The sequence below is a fragment of the Salvelinus alpinus genome, chromosome 8 (genome assembly GCF_045679555.1).
Source record: "Salvelinus alpinus chromosome 8, SLU_Salpinus.1, whole genome shotgun sequence".
NCBI classification, from domain to species: domain Eukaryota; kingdom Metazoa; phylum Chordata; class Actinopteri; order Salmoniformes; family Salmonidae; genus Salvelinus; species Salvelinus alpinus.
The window spans coordinates 32851630-32870262 of record NC_092093.1 but is presented as its reverse complement, the minus strand read 5'-3'; the positions used below and the strand labels follow the sequence as shown (position 1 = coordinate 32870262).

The 18633-nt window shown below is 44.8% G+C and overlaps 1 protein-coding gene across 5 annotated transcripts in view; it reads left to right on the top strand.

Annotated features, from left to right (window-relative positions):
* The window catches only part of LOC139582985 (protein FAM184A-like), a 183296-nt gene that overhangs the window by 117167 nt on the left and 47496 nt on the right, over positions 1–18633 (top strand). For all 5 annotated transcript variants that reach the window (XM_071413547.1, XM_071413546.1, XM_071413549.1 and 2 more), the window contains 4 exons: positions 9804–9926; positions 10344–10505; positions 11431–11552; positions 15622–15772. In XM_071413547.1, coding sequence (XP_071269648.1) covers positions 9804–9926; positions 10344–10505; positions 11431–11552; positions 15622–15772 — 558 coding nt within the window. The remainder of the gene's footprint in view (positions 1–9803; positions 9927–10343; positions 10506–11430; positions 11553–15621; positions 15773–18633) is intronic.

Below are 18633 nucleotides of genomic sequence, written 5' to 3'. Positions count from 1 at the left end.
CTAAGGTAACTGAGCTAAACGACTACCGCCCCGTAGCACTCACTTCCGTCATCATGAAGTGCTTTGAGAGACTAGTCAAGGACCATATCACCTCCACCCTACCGGACACCCTAGACCCACTCCAATTTGCTTACCGACCCAATAGGTCCACAGACGACGCAATCGCAACCACACTGCACACTGCCCTAACCCATCTGGACAAGAGGAATACCCATGTGAGAATGCTGTTCATCGATTACAGCTCAGCATTTAACACCATAGTACCCTCCAAACTCGTCATCAAGCTCGAGACCCTGGGTCTCGACCCCGCCCTGTGCAACTGGGTCCTGGACTTCCTGACGGGCCGCCCCCAGGTGGTGAGGGTAGGTAACAACATCTCCACCCCGCTGATCCTCAACACTGGGGCCCCACAAGGGTGCGTTCTGAGCCCTCTCCTGTACTCCCTGTTCACCCACGACTGCGTGGCCATGCACGCCTCCAACTCAATCATCAAGTTTGCGGATGACACTACAGTGGTAGGCTTGATTACCAACAACGACGAGACGGCCTACAGGGAGGAGGTGAGGGCCCTCGGAGTGTGGTGTCAGGAAAATAACCTCACACTCAACGTCAACAAAACAAAGGAGATGATTGTGGACTTCAGGAAACAGCAGAGGGAGCACCCCCCTATCCACATCGACGGGTCAGTAGTGGAGAAGGTGGAAAGTTTTAAGTTCCTCGGTGTACACACCAAAAGCACTCACAAACTTCTACAGATGCACAATCGAGAGCATCCTGTCGGGCTGTATCACCGCCTGGTACGGCAACTGCTCCGCCCACAACCGTAAGGCTCTCCAGAGGGTAGTGAGGTCTGCAGAACGCATCACCGGGGGCAAACTACCTGCCCTCCAGGACACCTACACCACCCGATGTCACAGGAAGGCCATAAAGATCATCAAGGACAACAACCACCCAAGCCACTGCCTGTTCACCCCGCTATCATCCAGAAGGCGAGGTCAGTACAGGTGCATCAAAGCAGGGACCGAGAGACTGAAAAACAGCTTCTATCTCAAGGCCATCAGACTGTTAAACAGCCACCACTAACATTTAGCGGCCGCTGCCAACATACTGACTCAACTCCAGCCACTTTAAAAATGGGAATTGATGGAAATTATGTAAAAATGTACCACTAGCCACTTTAAACAATGCCACTTAATATAATGTTTACATACCCTACATTACCCATCTCATATGTATATACTGTACTCTATATCATCTACTGCATCTTGCCATCTTTATGTAATACATGTACCACTAGCCACTTTAAACTATGCCACTTTATGTTTACATACCCTACAGTACTCATCTCATATGTATATACCGTACTCTATACCATCTACTGCATCTTGCCATGCCGTTCTGTACCACCACTCATTCATATATCTTTATGTACATATTCTTCATCCCTTTACACTTGTGTGTGTGTATAAGGTAGTAGTTGTGGAATTGTTAGGTTAGATTACTTGTTGGTTATTACTGCATTGTCGGAACTAGAAGCACAAGCATTTCGCTACACTCGCATTAACATCTGCTAACCATGTGTATGTGACTAATAAAATTTGATTTGATTTGATTTGTATCCCAGGCTGGAGGCTGGGACTCTGTATCCCAGGCTGTGTCTCTGTATCCCAAGCTGTGACTCTGTATCCCAAGCTGTGTCTCTGTATCCCAAGCTGTGTCTCTGTATCCCAGGCTGTGTCTCTGTATCCCAGGCTGTGTCTCTGTATCCCAGGCTGGAGGATGTGTCTCTGTATCCCAGGCTGTGTCTCTGTATCCCAGGCTGTGTCTTTGTATCCCAAGCTGTGTCTCTGTATTCCAGGCTGGGACTCTGTATCCCAGGCTGTGTCTTTGTATCCCAGGCTGGGACTCTGTATCCCAGGCTGTGTCTCTGTATCCAAGGCTGTGTCTCTGTATCCCAGGCTGTGTCTCTGTATCCCAGGCTGGGACTCTGTATCCCAGGCTGTGTCTCTGTATCCCAGGCTGTGTCTTTGTATCCCAGGCTGGAGGATGGGCCTCTGTATCCCAGGCTGGAGGATGGGCCTCTGTATCCCAGGCTGGAGGATGGGTCTCTGTATCCCAGGCTGGAGGATGGGTCTCTGTATCCCAGGCTGTGTGGCTCTGTATCCCAGGCTGGGACTCTGTATCCCAGGCTGGGACTCTGTATCCCAGGCTGTGTCTAGGGTTGGGTGGTATCAATACCGTCATACTGTTTCTGTACCATACTGAGGTATACTGTATTACCAGAAGTGCAGACAACGGGCGCTATAACATTTTTGTTGTTGTTGTAGTTTTTATTAGGCAACAGGGATGTTGAATGTCTCTGCAGTAACCAAGAATCTTGATCTTGACATCTAGCCACTTAGCTAGCAAGTTAGCAAACCAGATGCATAACTGGAGCCCTGAGCTGGATTGAATTTATTTGACACATCTTACGTTTCTTATAGTTATACTTAACTTCTATTTATAAAACAGTGGTGTAGCATGCATCCCAACTTATTGAACATATTTTGACTACCCCGGTGTACTGTATAAACAGTATATCACCCAAGCCTAGCTGTGTCTCTATCTCAGGCTCGTCTCTGTATCATAGGAGGTGTCTCTATATCTCTCTCTATATATATATACAGTTGAAGTCGGAGGTTTACATACATCTTAGCCAAATACATTTAAACTCCATTTTTCACAATTCCTGACACTTAATCCTAGTAAAAATGTCCTGTCTTAGGTCAGTTAGGATCACCACTTTATTTTAAGAATGTGAAATATCAGAATAATAGTAGAGAGAATTATTTATTTCAGCTTTCAGCTCTTTTATCACATTCCCAGTGGGTTTGAAGTTTACATACACTCAATTAGTATTTGGTAGCTTTGCCTATAAATTGTTTAACTTGGGTCAAACGTTAGCCTTCCACAAGCTTCCCACAATAAGTTGGGTGAATTTTGGCCCATTCCTCCTGACAGAGCTGGTGTAACTGAGTCAGGTTTGTAGGCCTCCTTGCTCGCACACACTTGTTCAGTTCTGCCCACAAATTTTCTATTGGATTGAGGTCAGGGCTTTGTGATGGCCACTCCAATACCTTGACTTTGCTGTCCTTAAGCCATTTTGCCACAACTTTGGAAGTATGCTTGGGGTCATTGTCCATTTGGAAGACCCATTTGCTACCAAGCTTTAACTTCTTATGGCTGCAGGGGCAGTATTGAGTAGCTTGGATGAAAGGTGCACAGAGGTGCCCAGAGTAAACGGCCTGCTCCTCCGTCATAGTTGCTAATATATGCATATTATTATTAGTATTGGATAGAAAACACTCTGAAGTTTCTAAAACTGTTTGAATGTCAGTGAGTATAACAGAACTCATATGGCAGGAAAAAAACTGAGAAGTTCCACTTCCTGTTTGGATTTTTTCTGAGGCTGGTAGATTTTCAGCCAAGTTCCCATTGAAATTACAGCGGGATATGGATGAGTATTCACTTCCTATGGCTTCCACTAGATGTCAACAGTCAATAGAACATTGTCTGATGACTCTAATGTGAAGGGGGGCCGAAGGAGACAGGAATTAGTCACCACTGCCATGAGGTGACCACGCTTTGACCACGCGCGTTCACGTGAGAGGCAGCTCCGTTCCATCGCTCAACTGAAGTCAATGTAATTCTCCGGTTGGAACGTTATTCAAGATGTATGTTAACAACATTCTTAAGATTGATTCAATACATCGTTTGACATGTTTCTACTGACTGTTACGGAACTTTTGGACATTTCGTCATGTTATAGTGGACGCGCTTTGTGACTTTGGAATTGTTTACCAAACGTGCTAACCAAAGTAGCTAATTGGACATAAATAACGGACATTATCGAACAAATCAAGCATTTATTGTGGACCTGGGATTCCTAGGACTGCATTCTGATGAAGTTCATCAAAGGTAAGGAAACATTTATCATGTCTTTTCTGGTTTCTGTTGACTCCAACATGGCGGCTAATTTTACTATTGTTCTGAGCTCCGTCTCAGATTATTGCATGGTTTGCTTTTTCCGTAAAGTTTTTTTTAAATCTGACATAGCGGTTGCATTAAGGAGAGGTATATCTATAATTCCATGTCTATAACTTGTATTATCATCTACATTTATGATGAGTATTTCTGTTGAAACGATGTGGCTATGCACTATCACTGGATGTTTTTTGAACTAGTGAATGTAACGCGCCAATGTAAACTCAGATTTTTTTATATAAATATGAACTTTATCAAACAAAACATGCATGTATTGTGTAACATGAAGTCCTATGATTGTCATCTGATGAAGATCATCAAAGGTTAGTGATTCATTTTAGCTATATTTCTGCTTTTTGTGACTGCAATCTTTCGCTGGAAAAATGGCTGTGCTTATTGTGGTTTGGTGTGACCTAACATAATCGTTTGTAGTGCTTTCGCTGAAATGCATATTTGACATCGGACACTTTGGTGGGATTAACAACAAGATTACCTTTAAAATGGTATAAGACACATGTATGTCTGAGGAATTTTAATTATGAGATTTCTGTTTTTTAAATTTGGCGCCCTGCACTTTCACTGGCTGTTGTCATATCATCCCGTTAGCGGGATTGCAGCCATAAAAAGTTAACTTCCTGACTGATGTCTTGAGATGTTGCTTCAATATCTCCACATAATTTTCCTACCTCATGATGCCATCTATTTTGTGGAGTGCACCAGCCCCTCCTGCAGCAAAGCACACCCACAACATGATGCTGCCACCCCCGTGCTTCACGGTTGGTATGGTGTTCTTCGGCTTGCAAGCATCCCCCTTTTTCCTCCAAACATAACAATGGTCATTATGGCCAACAGTTCTATTTTTGTTTCATCAGACCAGAGGACATTTCTCCAAAAAGTACGATCTTTGTCCCCATGTGCAGTTGCAAACCAGTCTGGCTTTTTTATGGCGGTTTTGGAACATTCTTCCTTGCTGAGCGGTATAGGACTTGTGTCGATATAGGACTTGTTTTACTGTGGATATAGATACTTTTGTACCTGTTTCCTCCAGCATCTTCACAAGGTCCTTTGCTGTTGTTCTGGGATTGATTTGCACTTTTCGCACCAAAGTACGTTCATCTCTAGGAGACATAACGCGTCTCCTTCCTGAGCGGTAAGACGGCTGCGTGGTCCCATGGTGTTTATACTTGCGTACTATTGTTTGATGAACGTGTTACCTTCAGGCATTTGGAAATTGCTCCCAAGGATAAACCAGACTTGTGGAGGTGTACAATTTTGTTCCTGAGGTCTTGGCTGATTTCTTTTGATTTTCCCATGATGTCAAGCAAAGAGGCACTGAGTTTAAAGGTAGGCCTTGAAATACATACAAAAATACAGGTACACCTCCAATTGACTCAAATGATGTCAGTTAGCCTATCAGAAGCTTCTAAAGCCATGACATCATTTTCTGGAATTTTCCAAGCTGTTTAAAGGCACAGTCAACTTAGTGTATGTAAACGTCTGACCCACTGGAATTGTGATACAGTGAATTATGTGTGAAATAATCTGTCTGTAAACAATTGTTGAAAAAATTACTTGTGTCATGCACAAAGTAGATGTCCTAACCGACTTGCCAAAACTATAGTTTGTTAACAAGAAATTTGTGGAGTGGTTGAAAAACAAGTTTTAATGACTCCAACCTTAGTGTATGTAAACTTCTGACTTCAACTGTATATATCTTAGGCTGTGTCTGTGTCTCAGTCCAGACTATTCTCTGTGTGTGTCAGGGTCCAGAGCTCTGCTGCCTCAGCTTCAGTCCCGCAGGCGGACAGGGGGGCGGCAGAGCAGGGAGTGTGTTTGTATCTGGCCTAGCACCCACGCCTCATTTACCACTACAATGAGAACTCATCTCCCCACCCCGCCCGCGCTTTGCTCTGCCCAACCACTCAGACCCACACAGCACCAGGACCTACCTCAGCCTGGGCCGAGGTGTTGGAGACTGCTGACATGCACCCTCCACATCCATTCTGCACCTCACTACAGAAAACCCCGCTCTTACTCCATGAAATACTGAGAAGCGTTTCTATCTGCTTGAAAACATCTGCCACACTGACATGACTAAACTGTCTGTTTTGATAACATATGAAATGAAATGACTCAGAAGACATGCACGATTGACTCAGCCAAAATGCAATCTGTCATCTTTTTGCTTCTCGGCTCGGAGGCTGCCAAAGGCTTCAGTCAACTCATCCCCCTCCAACATGGTTGTATTATTTAGTGTTTTTGTAATTAAAAAACGTCTGCATAACAGATATTGGGTTTAGCCGCTGTAATTAGGCTTGTTTATATCAGGGCTGGCCAACCTAACACCATTGTTTGGAGTTAAAAGCCTTTTCAGCTCAGACAAACAAGACAGTCTGTACTGGCCCATGATGGCTGCTTGAAGGTAGGGAAGATGGGAAAGACCACTCTTCTCAGAGAGTTTGAAGGATGACAGAGGCTCTCCTCAGACACATTGGAAAGTGTTTGTGTGTGTTTCGGGCACACAAATCAGCCTGGTCATTCTACATTGTCAACAGACTTTCCAGTGGCAGCTCAGATCTCCCTGTTTAGCCTTATTGTTTTAAATAGGGAGACAAATGTTGGTCGCTCTCCTTTGTCAGGACGAAGGTGGAGGTCTCCGAGACAGAACGGAGAAATGCGTTCATGTCATTGATTAGACTGGCGCCCAGAGAGAAAAAGAAAGAGAGCGATGCCTCGGCATCTATCCACTGCACTGCTGCTTATCATATCCTCTCCGCTCCTCACTCTCCCAAACAGAGATGCAGAACAGGGTGAGAGCGAGCGGATAGATCATGTAGGAGAGGGCTTATGTTTGTGCGCCGGTGAGTCAGAGTCACAAAGTGCAGCTTGACGAGTCGACGCGTCGGCTGACATCCTATTTTGGGCGGACTCCCTGAGGCTCTTCCTCTTCTTCCCTCTACGCACAGCAAGAGGAGGAGGAAGGAAAGACAATTTGTCATCCTTCTGTCCCAAGACGTGGTCATGAGTCACCTCCTTGGCTGGCATCGCCAAGGTGTGGGAAGGACCTTTACTGTGGACACTGAGGTAGAACTAGTGACTAGTCAAACTACCATGGGCGGCTGACAGTGTAGACTTTGTGTGGCACAAACTTTTAGACGTTTTAAAGAGTATGCACTATTCAAGAACTGTGCGCAAGGTGAACTCAGTGACTTTGCTTCAAAGCCACCACACACACACACACACACACACACACACCCACACACACTACCCTTGACACTCAGTGGGAAAAAAATAGGGGAAGACGCTAATGAGATTAAAGGCCTAATGTCTTGACTCTTGTTTTGGAGGGATGGTATCATGCAAAATAGATAAGCTCCTATTTGCATATGAGTGTGCTCTGGAAGATGCGAGCTCTGAATCATGTACTCTTCAACCACACACACATAAAGTGTGCAGAGCAGTTCTCTCTGAATAAGGTGGAACTATACATTATTCAGTTAGCTCTACTTAGTGCACCATGCTGACAAGTCTGCTGCTCATGCAGATAGATACTACCTTTTGAGATCGCACTTTTAAGTGTCTTGTCTATTTCATATTCTGTATGATATGTATTCTTCCCAGTTTTTGGTCATGGGAAAGCATTAAAGGGACTTGTAAATGAATCATATGTACCCATTAATTCTGGAAGAATATAACGGATCAATGCCTCCTGAGCTTAGTTCAACTGTCACACCCCATCAGAACCCGAAAATATAAGCAACAAGGTAAACAAACTCTGTATGGCCTCAAACTGTGGTTGAACTATTATTTTGATATCATGGATAGTCAGTCCATGCATTCGTAGCTCTATGAATTTGAGAGTGGTTACATTTCTCCAGCCCCATCCCTCGTCTTTTTACAGAAACAGTGGCGGGGAGGCTGCTTTGTTATTGTTTCAACTGCGGATTGCCTCCTCAAGAGAAGATACTGAGGCAAAGGATAATGTATTATCAATCACCATCTGTATCAGAGGAAGTTAATATTGGAGTGGACAAGGTTCACATAGTAGTCTGAGTCACTAGTCGGCTCAATGCATTTCCTATTTATTTGGCAGTAATTGATTTAGCTTCAAGGCGTCTTTTCAGAGTACTGTACCAGTAATGTATGTATGAAAGTGATCAAGTATTCTGTTTTGTAAATTATGCAGGCTTATATGAAGTGTTTACAATGATGTCCACGGTCGAATGTTCAGCGCTGACATTAACAGATGCAGAGCTGTTGAGAATTTCATAAGCAAATCGTCATCTGGTGCAGTAATTACATTTCCATGCCTGGTGCAAAAAAATGCCACTGCGCACTTCTTCCATCTCCAGAGGCTTGTCTTCCTATGGTGATGTCTACTTATCATACTGTCACTGGGTGTCATCCACTGACACAAATATCCTGCAATGAGAATGAAATGGTAGACTAGACATCTACCCCATATCAGAAATGTCTGAAGGCCGCATTTACTCCGTGATATCTCACCGTCACAGCGAGAAATCTTTTCTACCCCCGGAAAATTGAGTTCCAGAATGTGACATTGCCCTTATCAGTGAATTCTGCATAATTTATTTGATTTACAGACGTCCTTGTTCTGGGTGGCCTGACGTTGCGTATAGCACCAGTCAAAAGTTTGGACACACTATGCCAAGAGTGTGCGACGCTGTCATCAAGGCAAAGGGTGGCTACTTTGAAGAATCGTAAATATAAAATAGATTTTGATTTGTTTAACACTTTTTTGGGGTTACTAAATGTGTTATTTCATAGGTTTGATGTCTTCACTATTATTCAACAATGTAGAAAATAGTAAAAAATAAAGAAAAACCGTTGAATGAGTAGTCCAAACTTTTGACTGGTACTGTATATAAGGAACTCACTCATGTCATCCCTTTTCCCAGCAGGATAGTAGCCCTGTCCTGCAGTCAATGGGTGACTCATGGGTGACAGTCAATGGGTGACTCATGGGTGACTCATGGGTGACGGTCAATGGGTGACTCATGGGTGACAGTCAATGGGTGACTCATGGGTGACTCATGGGTGACGGTCAATGGGTGACAGTCAATGGGTGACTCATGGGTGGAATGTTATTAATATTTATTATTAAGATTATTAAAAATATATATATTGAAAATGTGGTGTTTCTATGTCAAACAGTTTAGTTATATTTCAGTATTCTGTGATGTATATAAAGTGTAATAATGGGATGCAGACTCAAAAAGTATTATTTTGTTAAGCCCATAACCATGTGTGTGAGGTGTATACTTTTGTTTCAAGGTAGATTTGTTTAAGACTACCAAGAATCACTCTGTGTGACCCTGATTTAGCCCACTGCAGTAAAAGGTTAGCCACCTACCCAGGGGTACAACATGAATGTGTCACTTGGGATTGGAGCACACACACACACACACACACACACACACACACACACACACACACACACACACACACACACACACACACACACACACACAGTCTCTTAAATTATTACAGCTCCCAAGCCCTTCTGAGTCCATATTAGACAAGATTGTTTTACAAGGATGCTGACAAAACTCTTAGTAGTGTGTAAATGTGAATAATAACAACCATTATCCTTTCATGTACTAGTGAATCCTTTTACTCTGGCTTTGATTTTCCTCTAAAAGCACAGTTATTGCAGCCATATTTACTAAGTATTTAAATTCATAAAAATACTCTGATTAGCCCTGTAATGGTTATTGTGCTGGTAGTATTATAACAGAGTCTTTGGGGTTTGTCTACAGGAAGTGGAGCAGCAGTTTGAGAGGGAGAGGCTCTCATTGGAGGAGCAGGAGAACCATCTCAGACAGCAACTGGACAGCCTGAAGGAGGAGCTCGCCACCAAACTTGAACAAGCCAATCAGGAGGTCAGTCAGGAGCCACCCAACCGATCAGATCTCTCCTCTTGCTCCTCTCATGTTGTCATGACCATTTGTTGTGGTCGTCCAGACAAACTGGAATATATTCAAGTTTGCTGCTATCAACAGCAGGTGATAAAAAATGTCTTGGCTCATTTGTGGTGCAGATTCCACACTCATATCTATTACAAAAATGGAATGTACTTTACTACCAGGTCATTAGAAAGGGAAATTTCACTCAAAAACTATATATATATTTTTTCCGTTAGTCGACTGTTGATACAGTCCCAAAATGTTTTGCCTGTCAGCAGTCAAATGATCAAGATATCATCATGATGACATGGCTGGTGACAACTTGCTTTCCCTTTACAGCTGTTTTTAAAGCCTGTCTGAGATGTATGATAGATCTGTCCGTCCTGTGTGCAGGTGTTGCGCCTGCAGGAGCTGGTGAAGGAGGGTGAGCAGGGTATGGGTACAGCAGAGGGACACATCACCAACCTGAAGGAGGCCCAGGACAAACTAGCGGAGGAACTGGACGCTACCAGGGCCAGACTGAGAGAGACCAGCAACCTGCTGACCGCCCTGCAGGTGAGAGCACCAACAATGCATACATACAGACACAAAGGCATGCACACACACACACACACACACACACATTCTCCCCTGGGCCCTGTGTGGTTCTCATCAGGGAGGCATTGGAGAATCCATCAGCAAACCCTAATGAATTCCCTTCCCCATTCACTCTTCTGACTGAGGATTTATTGATTGTATATCATGTTTATTTATGGGGGGGTAATAAACTTGATCTGTACTGAATTGATCTCCTAGCCTTGAGTCTGTTCCCATACGAAATCCATCACATCCACCTGCTTTGTCCCAGATTCCAATTCTTGATATGCCAAGCAGACTATCCAGCAGCTTTGGATTGGCATACCTAATCAGACTCAGATTCTGAATTATGTTCTCATCTTTAAGGAGCCCGTATAGCATTGGCAGTTCATTAGAAGGCTGCTCTTCAGACTGGCTCTCCCTTTGACCTTCTGTGGCTCCTCTCCCTCTCTCCCTCTCTACTCTCTCCGTTCCTTCTCTCCCTCTTTCCCCCCTCTCTCTCATCTCTCTGGGCCTGCATAATGAAGCAGACTCTCGTCTGAATGTCAGGGGAAGTGTGGAGCAATGAGAATTGATGGCTGTGGAGCCGAGTTCCTCTTTTGTAACATTTTAACATTTAAGTCATTTAGCAGACGCTCTTATCCAGAGCGACTTACAAATTGGAAAGTTCATATATAGTCATCCTGGTCCCCCGTGGGGAATGAACCCACAACCCTGGCGTTGCAAGCGCCATGCTCTACCAACTGAGCCACACGGGACTGAGCCACATGTAGTTGTGTATGTTGAGTCCTGTCCATACAGGGTTAGATCCCATGCTCAATTGTCTTGTTTATCATGAGGGCTAATATCACAAACCCTTTCTTCCTCTCTCTCTCTCTCTCTTTCTCTTTCTCCTCTCTCTCAGGGAGAGATGGAGGCCCAGAAGAAGCAGCACGAGGCTAAAGTCATTACCACTAAAGAGGACGAGAAACTCAAGATGGACAAGATGGCCCTGGAACTGGAGCTCAAGTGGACCGAGACGTTAAGGTGTGTATGTGTGTGTCCTTGGCCCTGGGGTGGATTTGATGAGATGTGCCAAGGATGGCGATGGACAGGGTGAGTAATTGAAACAGTCACATTGAGGCGAGTGCCACCATGATACACCATGGTAATGATACTAGTCCAGGCCCGGTCCCTGATCCCAGCCCAGAAAGAGGTCCTCCTCTCCCTGGCTCTGAGGATTATGAACGGATGGCTTCATTTAGAAAGAGCCAGTGCTGCACCACAGATTATATAACCACTGAAATGGACGGTGACCATCTTCAGAGGGCTCAAATCCACACATTTCAAAAGAGTAATAAGTTAACACTATACTGTAATACTGTACTTTTGAAGTGCTGTAGCTAGCTAGGTCCCACGTTGTGCGCAAATGAAAGAGGAGTAGGAGGATAGGTCCCATGAAAAATCAGACTGCCCCAAAATATTTCTATCTCGCTTTTCTTTTAAAGAGTTCATTTTCCACAAGATTTGTTCAGTCAATGCCCTCGCTTATCTCAAAAAAGGCTACTCTGCTGAAGCAATGGCGGGTGTTCACCAAGCGAGCAGACAGAGCATCTCACTGCCGCTGCTGCTGCCTGTTCTGGCTCAAAGGAGAAAGACAGGATGGTAATGAGGTTCATATGAGATATGGATTTGAGCCCGATTAACAAGGAGGCCCTGACAAGCCACTGCCTATGAATTTCAAGTGGAAAAGGGTTTTGTTGTCACATTTGAATCTCAATGCCTTTACAGCAGGGACATGTGAATCAGGGTGTGAACAGAACTGTAGCTCAGAGATTTGAGACTGGGGAGGAGGAGGAAGATCATCCCAGCTCATCAGACAGAGTCCAATTAGTGTCTGTCTCCCTTGCTGGGGTCAATTAATGTCTTAATACAGCATTAGGATTCCTGATTACCAGGAAGGCTCTGCTACAGATGGAGTTCTACAATAACTCCATCCAGACCAGCATTGGCTCAAAGTTTTCTGTCCTTTTTTTCATCTCTTGTACCGTAATTACGTTTAATTTACCCGCCTCTCTCAATGTTCATCTTTCACAATTTCATTCCCCTTCAGCTTCTTTCATTTTGTCCCTATGAATTGTAATTTATACGTTGCGTTTGGTGAATTTGACATGCTCTGTAATTCTGACAGCATTTAGTGTTTTAAATAAGTGAGGTAGTTATAAAAAAATCTAAATAATTGAAGACAGCGTATGCTTCTTCTTTAGTAAAGCATAATGCAAATAGCAACCTCCGGGGTTCTGATTGTACTTCTGTGTTTCTGTACAGAACCTTGTTGTGTCCTTTCACAGCACTGTCACTGAATAGTATTTGTCACGATCGTTGGAATAAATGGACCAAGGCGCAGCGTGCGTAGAGTTCCACATGTTTTAATAAATGAAACTTACCAAAACAAATACAGAAACAAACGAAACGTGAAGTAATGGAGTACTCACAGGCACTACACAAAAACAAGATCCCACACACAACATGTGGGAAAAAGGCTGCCTAAATATGATCCCCAATCAGAGACAACGATAGACAGCTGCCTCTGATTGGGAACCATACCAGGCCAACATAGAAATACAAAAACTAGAGTTCCCACCCTAATCACACCCTGACCTAACCAAAATAGAGAATAAAAAGGCTCTCTAAGGTCAGGGCGTGACAGTATTATTGTTTTCTGTTGTTACTGTCTGCAGTTATTCAACTCAACTTCACCTCTCCAGTTCATTGAGTTTGTCTGCGGTCTTGCCCTCATTTCTTCTTATCACCATGTATAACTCGAGCCAACAGGCCACTCAGAATGAAAGCGAGCGAGAGAGAGAGAGAGATGAAAGAAGAGAGAGAGAGAAAGAGGCAGAGGGAGAGATATTCACATTTCCCTCTTCCGTCCTCTGTTCTAGGCTCTTCTCTTTCATCTCCTGTGACGGCCTGTCAGAAACATCTCTCCTCCTGCCCCTCACAGGGAGCTAGACTGGTGATGTGGAGGGAGATGCAGCGATACCAGAGCCCCTACCCACATTAAAGCCTCCTGCTCTGTTTACCTTACGTAATGGTGGGCTTGAACATGAACAGCATTTGCAAGCGGAACAATCCAGTTGGGCGGCACCACCACACTGCACCGCAGTGCCTTTGACAGCCTTTCAAGTGCCTCAACCGCAAGAGATGCGTGTGTGTCATCTGGCACACCGGCACAGCCAACACACACACACGGAGAATACGCACACACAAGGGGACCGAGAATAATTGAACAGAGCTGGCTTGGCTCGTGCTGAGAGAGATAGACATCTAAGACCCACCATTTCAGGCAGATAGAATATAAGAGGAAGCTCTTTTACTGAGTGTTTCAATGCAGTGATGTCAGAACCGGGTATAATGAACTTCCACTGTCAGTAGAGATTTACCTCAGAGTCAAACTAAGCCTTTGTGAGAGATGCTTGGCGTCGTTGTGTGCCAGAAGTTGGGGAAAGAAACTATGTTGCTGTTTAGACAGTGAGTTGATGGCGTCCATTTGTGGCCGACTGCTTGTCCTCTCTGCTACTGTCTGATGTTGATTGAAAGCTTTGATCTTAACGGGGCCGGCTAATTTACACACATTCTCCTCCCTTCTCGCTACATCCTCCTTCATTCTCCTCCCTTCTCCCTCCTTCTCCGTCCTTCATTCTCCTCCCTTCTCGCTACATCCTCCTTCATTCTCCTCCCTTCCCCGTCCTTCATTCTCCTCCCTTCTCGCTACATCCTCCTTCATTCTCCTCCCTTCTCCGTCCTTCATTCTCCTCCCTTCTCGCTACATCCTCCTTCATTCTCCTCCCTTCTCCGTCCTTTTCCATCCTTCATTCTCCTCCCTTCTCGCTACATCCTCCTTCATTCCCCTCTCTTCTCCCTCCTTCTCCGTCCTTCATTCTCCGTCCTCCGTACTGCCTACACTCTTCCTCCATCCTACCTGCCTAGTCTACACACTCACCCCCTTCCTCCCTCCCATCTGCTCCACTCACCAGGTGCTGAGTGCCCTCCTAGGTAGTTAGCCAGATTGGGGGGGGTTGGGGCTAGAGTATGAATATGAGGCTCTCTACAATATGAAGATGCTGTGTGTCTGTGTGTGTTTTTCCGAAGAGATGAGGATCAACACCTCCTTTTACAGCAGTGTCGCAGGGCTAAACCGTGGCACGCACTCACCCTGACGCACCCTGACGCTCATCTGCTTGTAGGGAACGGCGAAAAGACTGTCAGCGCCCCACGTTTAACGACGCCATTCTCTGCTAAATAACGATTAACATGCAGTCTGTGCAGCGGCGCTAAACGCGTGGGCATCGAGTAGCGCTGACACGGCGAGGTGGGAGGCATTTGCATGACGCCGTGGGGAATCGTACACTCTGCTCCACTCCCAAGGATGTGGACTCTGAACACCCCCGGAGCTCCGACAGACAGCGGCTCGCTGGAAATGTTCACCAATTACAGGACACACGGTTATCCTCTTAGAAAACCTCCGTCCCAGGCCTGTGTACAGACCGACGCATGCATTAACATCTACATACTGTATCAGATGGTTGGGAGTGTCAGCCCCAATCTCTCTTCTCTCTAATGATTGGCTGTATGCGGAGTCTGCTCTGGAGCGAAGTGCAGATGCATTCTGTTTATGAAATATGCACACAACGCCAGATTTTCCTAACAAATGTTTAATGTTGGTCTGTGTTGCGTTGTTCGTCCTAATGAGAAGTGGCATTGGTAAAAGGGTCTTAACACAGCCACATACAGTATAACATATTTACTAGATGGTCTTTTCATGCATGTGCTCTTGCAAGCATGACTTGCGTGATAATAATTATTATTTGTCAACGTAATCCTAACCCTAGCTAAAACAGGGTTCTGCTGTATATGATTTGCAGCGGCTTTACTGATTTGGAATTAATATTACTAGTACATTAATGCTACTACTATATATTACTACATGGAATTATTTAAAAAATGGTTTGCTTTATTGCATTATGTTGATCCCCTGACCACAGTGTGATCTTTATTGTCTTCTGTATACTTCATCTAATGGTAATTGTGTGCGTTTGGTGTGTGTCCACAGGCAGGAGTGTAAGAAGCTACGTGAGGAGCTACGGGAGGATCATGAGGATGTCAAGAGGGCAGCCCTCACCCAGCTGGCCCAGAACAAGGAGCAGGAGCTGAGCAGTGCCCGCGAGAGCTGGCAGAGGAAGGTGGAGGACCTACTGGAGCAGGTAAGAGACAGTCCACCCTCACCCTGCTGCACCACACTACAGCTGGTTCCTGTGATATAGAGGTGTTCTCGGGTCCAAAAAGTTGAACCCATTCCCGAAATGGACCCGGGGCTTTCCTCCCCAGATCCTACCCGAATAAATAAATGGACTAGAGGACAACCGGACCTGGCCCCGTAAAGAGCCTTTTCGGGTCCAGACTCGGTCTGATCCGGTCCGAGTGAGGGAAGCAGCAGATAATTAAACTGAAGCTGTTTATGCAGGCACTGAGGGAGGAAGAGAGGAATGAAGGAGCAGCAAGCAGGGCAGGGGTCATGCGGTGTGTGTGTTTATATGTGGCTGAATGTCACAAAGAGGAGGGAGAGAGAGACCACAGCAACCAAGCCAACTCACGCTAGTTACTAACTTTTAGCTGTCAAATCTAGGTTATTTATCAACCAATCTGATTACATAGCACCTGTTTTGACTGCATCAAACCATGAAGAGAAGCTAGCTAGTTAAGCTAGCTGGGTTGGCTAATTGAGGCTACTTGTGTTGCCGTCCCATGGGCCTCCCGGTCGCGGTTGCGACAGAGCCTGGACTCGAACCCAGAATCTCTGTTGGCACAACATCTGAGAGTCAACTACAGAATTTCGGATCCGACCCGGTTGGGTCACGGGTTTTCGGCTGGACCTGTGAAGACCTTGACTGTGATATACACAGCATACTCTGCCCCATGTCCACATTATGACTGGGCTCCAGGATACATGGAGAGTAAAAGGACTACGTCGTTTGTCTGTCCACTAGTCCCATCAGTGCAAAGTGTTTTGTTGAGCTGGGATTTATATAGGGATTCCGTGACTACTTTACATACTGTAAGGTCAAGAGTATAGGTTATACATTTCCACCACTTAACCCAAAATATAATGAAATATTTTGGAAGTGTATGTCATACCATATTAAATCATCCACTTTCAAATGTCCATGAATAGGTGAGAAGAGAGTGCTCAGGGCCTCGCCGTACACATGCAGATACCAGCCATGACAATGAGAGACTGCTGAGAAGCCTGTTCTGCTACTTAGCTGTAACTCCCACCACAGCTACAGCTAGCACTGTCACTCACACAAAGTGTATGAAGATAAAACATGGGGAATTTATTGGATATCTATTCAAATGATGACATTTGAAGTCTTCCCAAACTGGCACTGGCAGCCCTGTGGAGGGGACTGAATGGGCCAATCAAATCGAATTAAAAACGAAAACTTTTAATGCACTTGTACTTGCTAATGGCATTAACATTCAGGGCATTTCACAGATAATAATTAGGTTTGACAGTAGTAAGTAATTTCATTTTTTTTTTTACTGAACTGAGATATCACCATATTTCACAGTGTCTTGTTATCCATTCAAACATTGAAATAGGCAGTGCTGCTCATCTTTTCCTGTTGTTTTCAATCATCTAGAGAAAAAGGGCTCCTCTGTACTCACCAACTTGGCTATCCCTCATAATACTCCAACAACTCCCTGATAAAGAGCTACCCAAACCTGGCTTCCCTCCCCTCTCTGCCCCTTTTATATATTTTTTGCCTTTGTTTTGACATTGTTGACTCCTGAATGTTTCCCTGTGTTCCTGTGTATTTTGTTCACACCCATAGCGCCACTCAGCTCAGTGAAGCTAAACATAAGTCAATCAGTAATGTAAGCATGAAACACACTGAGAATCTCACTGCCGATAGACTGACGATAAGTACTTATCACAGAGGGAGGCTGTTCCTTCTCTTGCTAGAAGAAAAGCGATAGATGCTGCGTGCCAATCCGGTAGCGACGAATCTACGGAATCGCTGTTCTTGTCAGTGGTCTACAACTTGACTTTGAGCCAATCAGAGAGCACGACCCCCAGGGGGGGAGCCAAAAAAAAAAAGGGGAAATGAGGGCATTTCCTCCGTACATCTATGGATGAGCCAGTCACACTTTATATGCAATGTAGGCTATGGGATGGTAACTAGCTAAGTGCACAGACGCAATGCACACAAAACTAAGCACTTCCTCCAAGTTAGCTAACCACTGACGTTAGAATTAAATCATAATGGATTAGCTAGTTTCCATGAAACAACTGCCTGTGTTAGCCGCTGAGTTAGTGCAGTGTCCTTAGCTAGCTAGTTATGTTGCCCTATTTAGCGAATATGCTAATGTTAGGCTAAACATTTGGCTATCGGCTGGCACTTGCAGTATGGGATTATGGAGAGTGAATTAAATTGTTTCTTTGTCATCTTGCTAAGTAGTTATCTAGCTGTGGCCATCAGGCTAGTATCAACAAGGTCTTTCTACAAAATAGCAACATTAGCGTAGATAACTTGGAATCTAGACCGTAAGCAATACCGCCACAACGGGCACAGATATGCATTGCCAAACAATGCTACTGCCACCTTCTGGTTTGGAGTATTTAGTATTTTAGGCTGAGTGGCTGACCACTTCCAAGGTCTTTGCTGTGTGAACACAAATTAGATGGACTGCCAACACTCTGTTCAGAGGTGCTAAGTATTGTCGGCAGGCAAACGTTGGACAGTCCTACCGGTGTGTCTGAGCTTTTAGTCTACTTACACACCTGCTCCACTTGGCGCTCTTTGTTTCTCCCTCACTATAGTGTGTTTACAGACAAATACCAGTATATTCAACTGGTGTGCGTGGCTAGCATGATGGCGTTGTGTGGACTTGGCCTGGTTTGCACTAACGATGCTGGTTTTACAGCGTCCATTTTCCTTTCGTTACAGCGTGCTGTACGCAGGTGAGTGCTTCTTGTGGGGGACACTTGCAGTGTTGAATGTGCCAACGTGTGTGTGTGTGGTTTCTCTCTTCACTCCTTGTCTCTATACAGAGAGGGTTG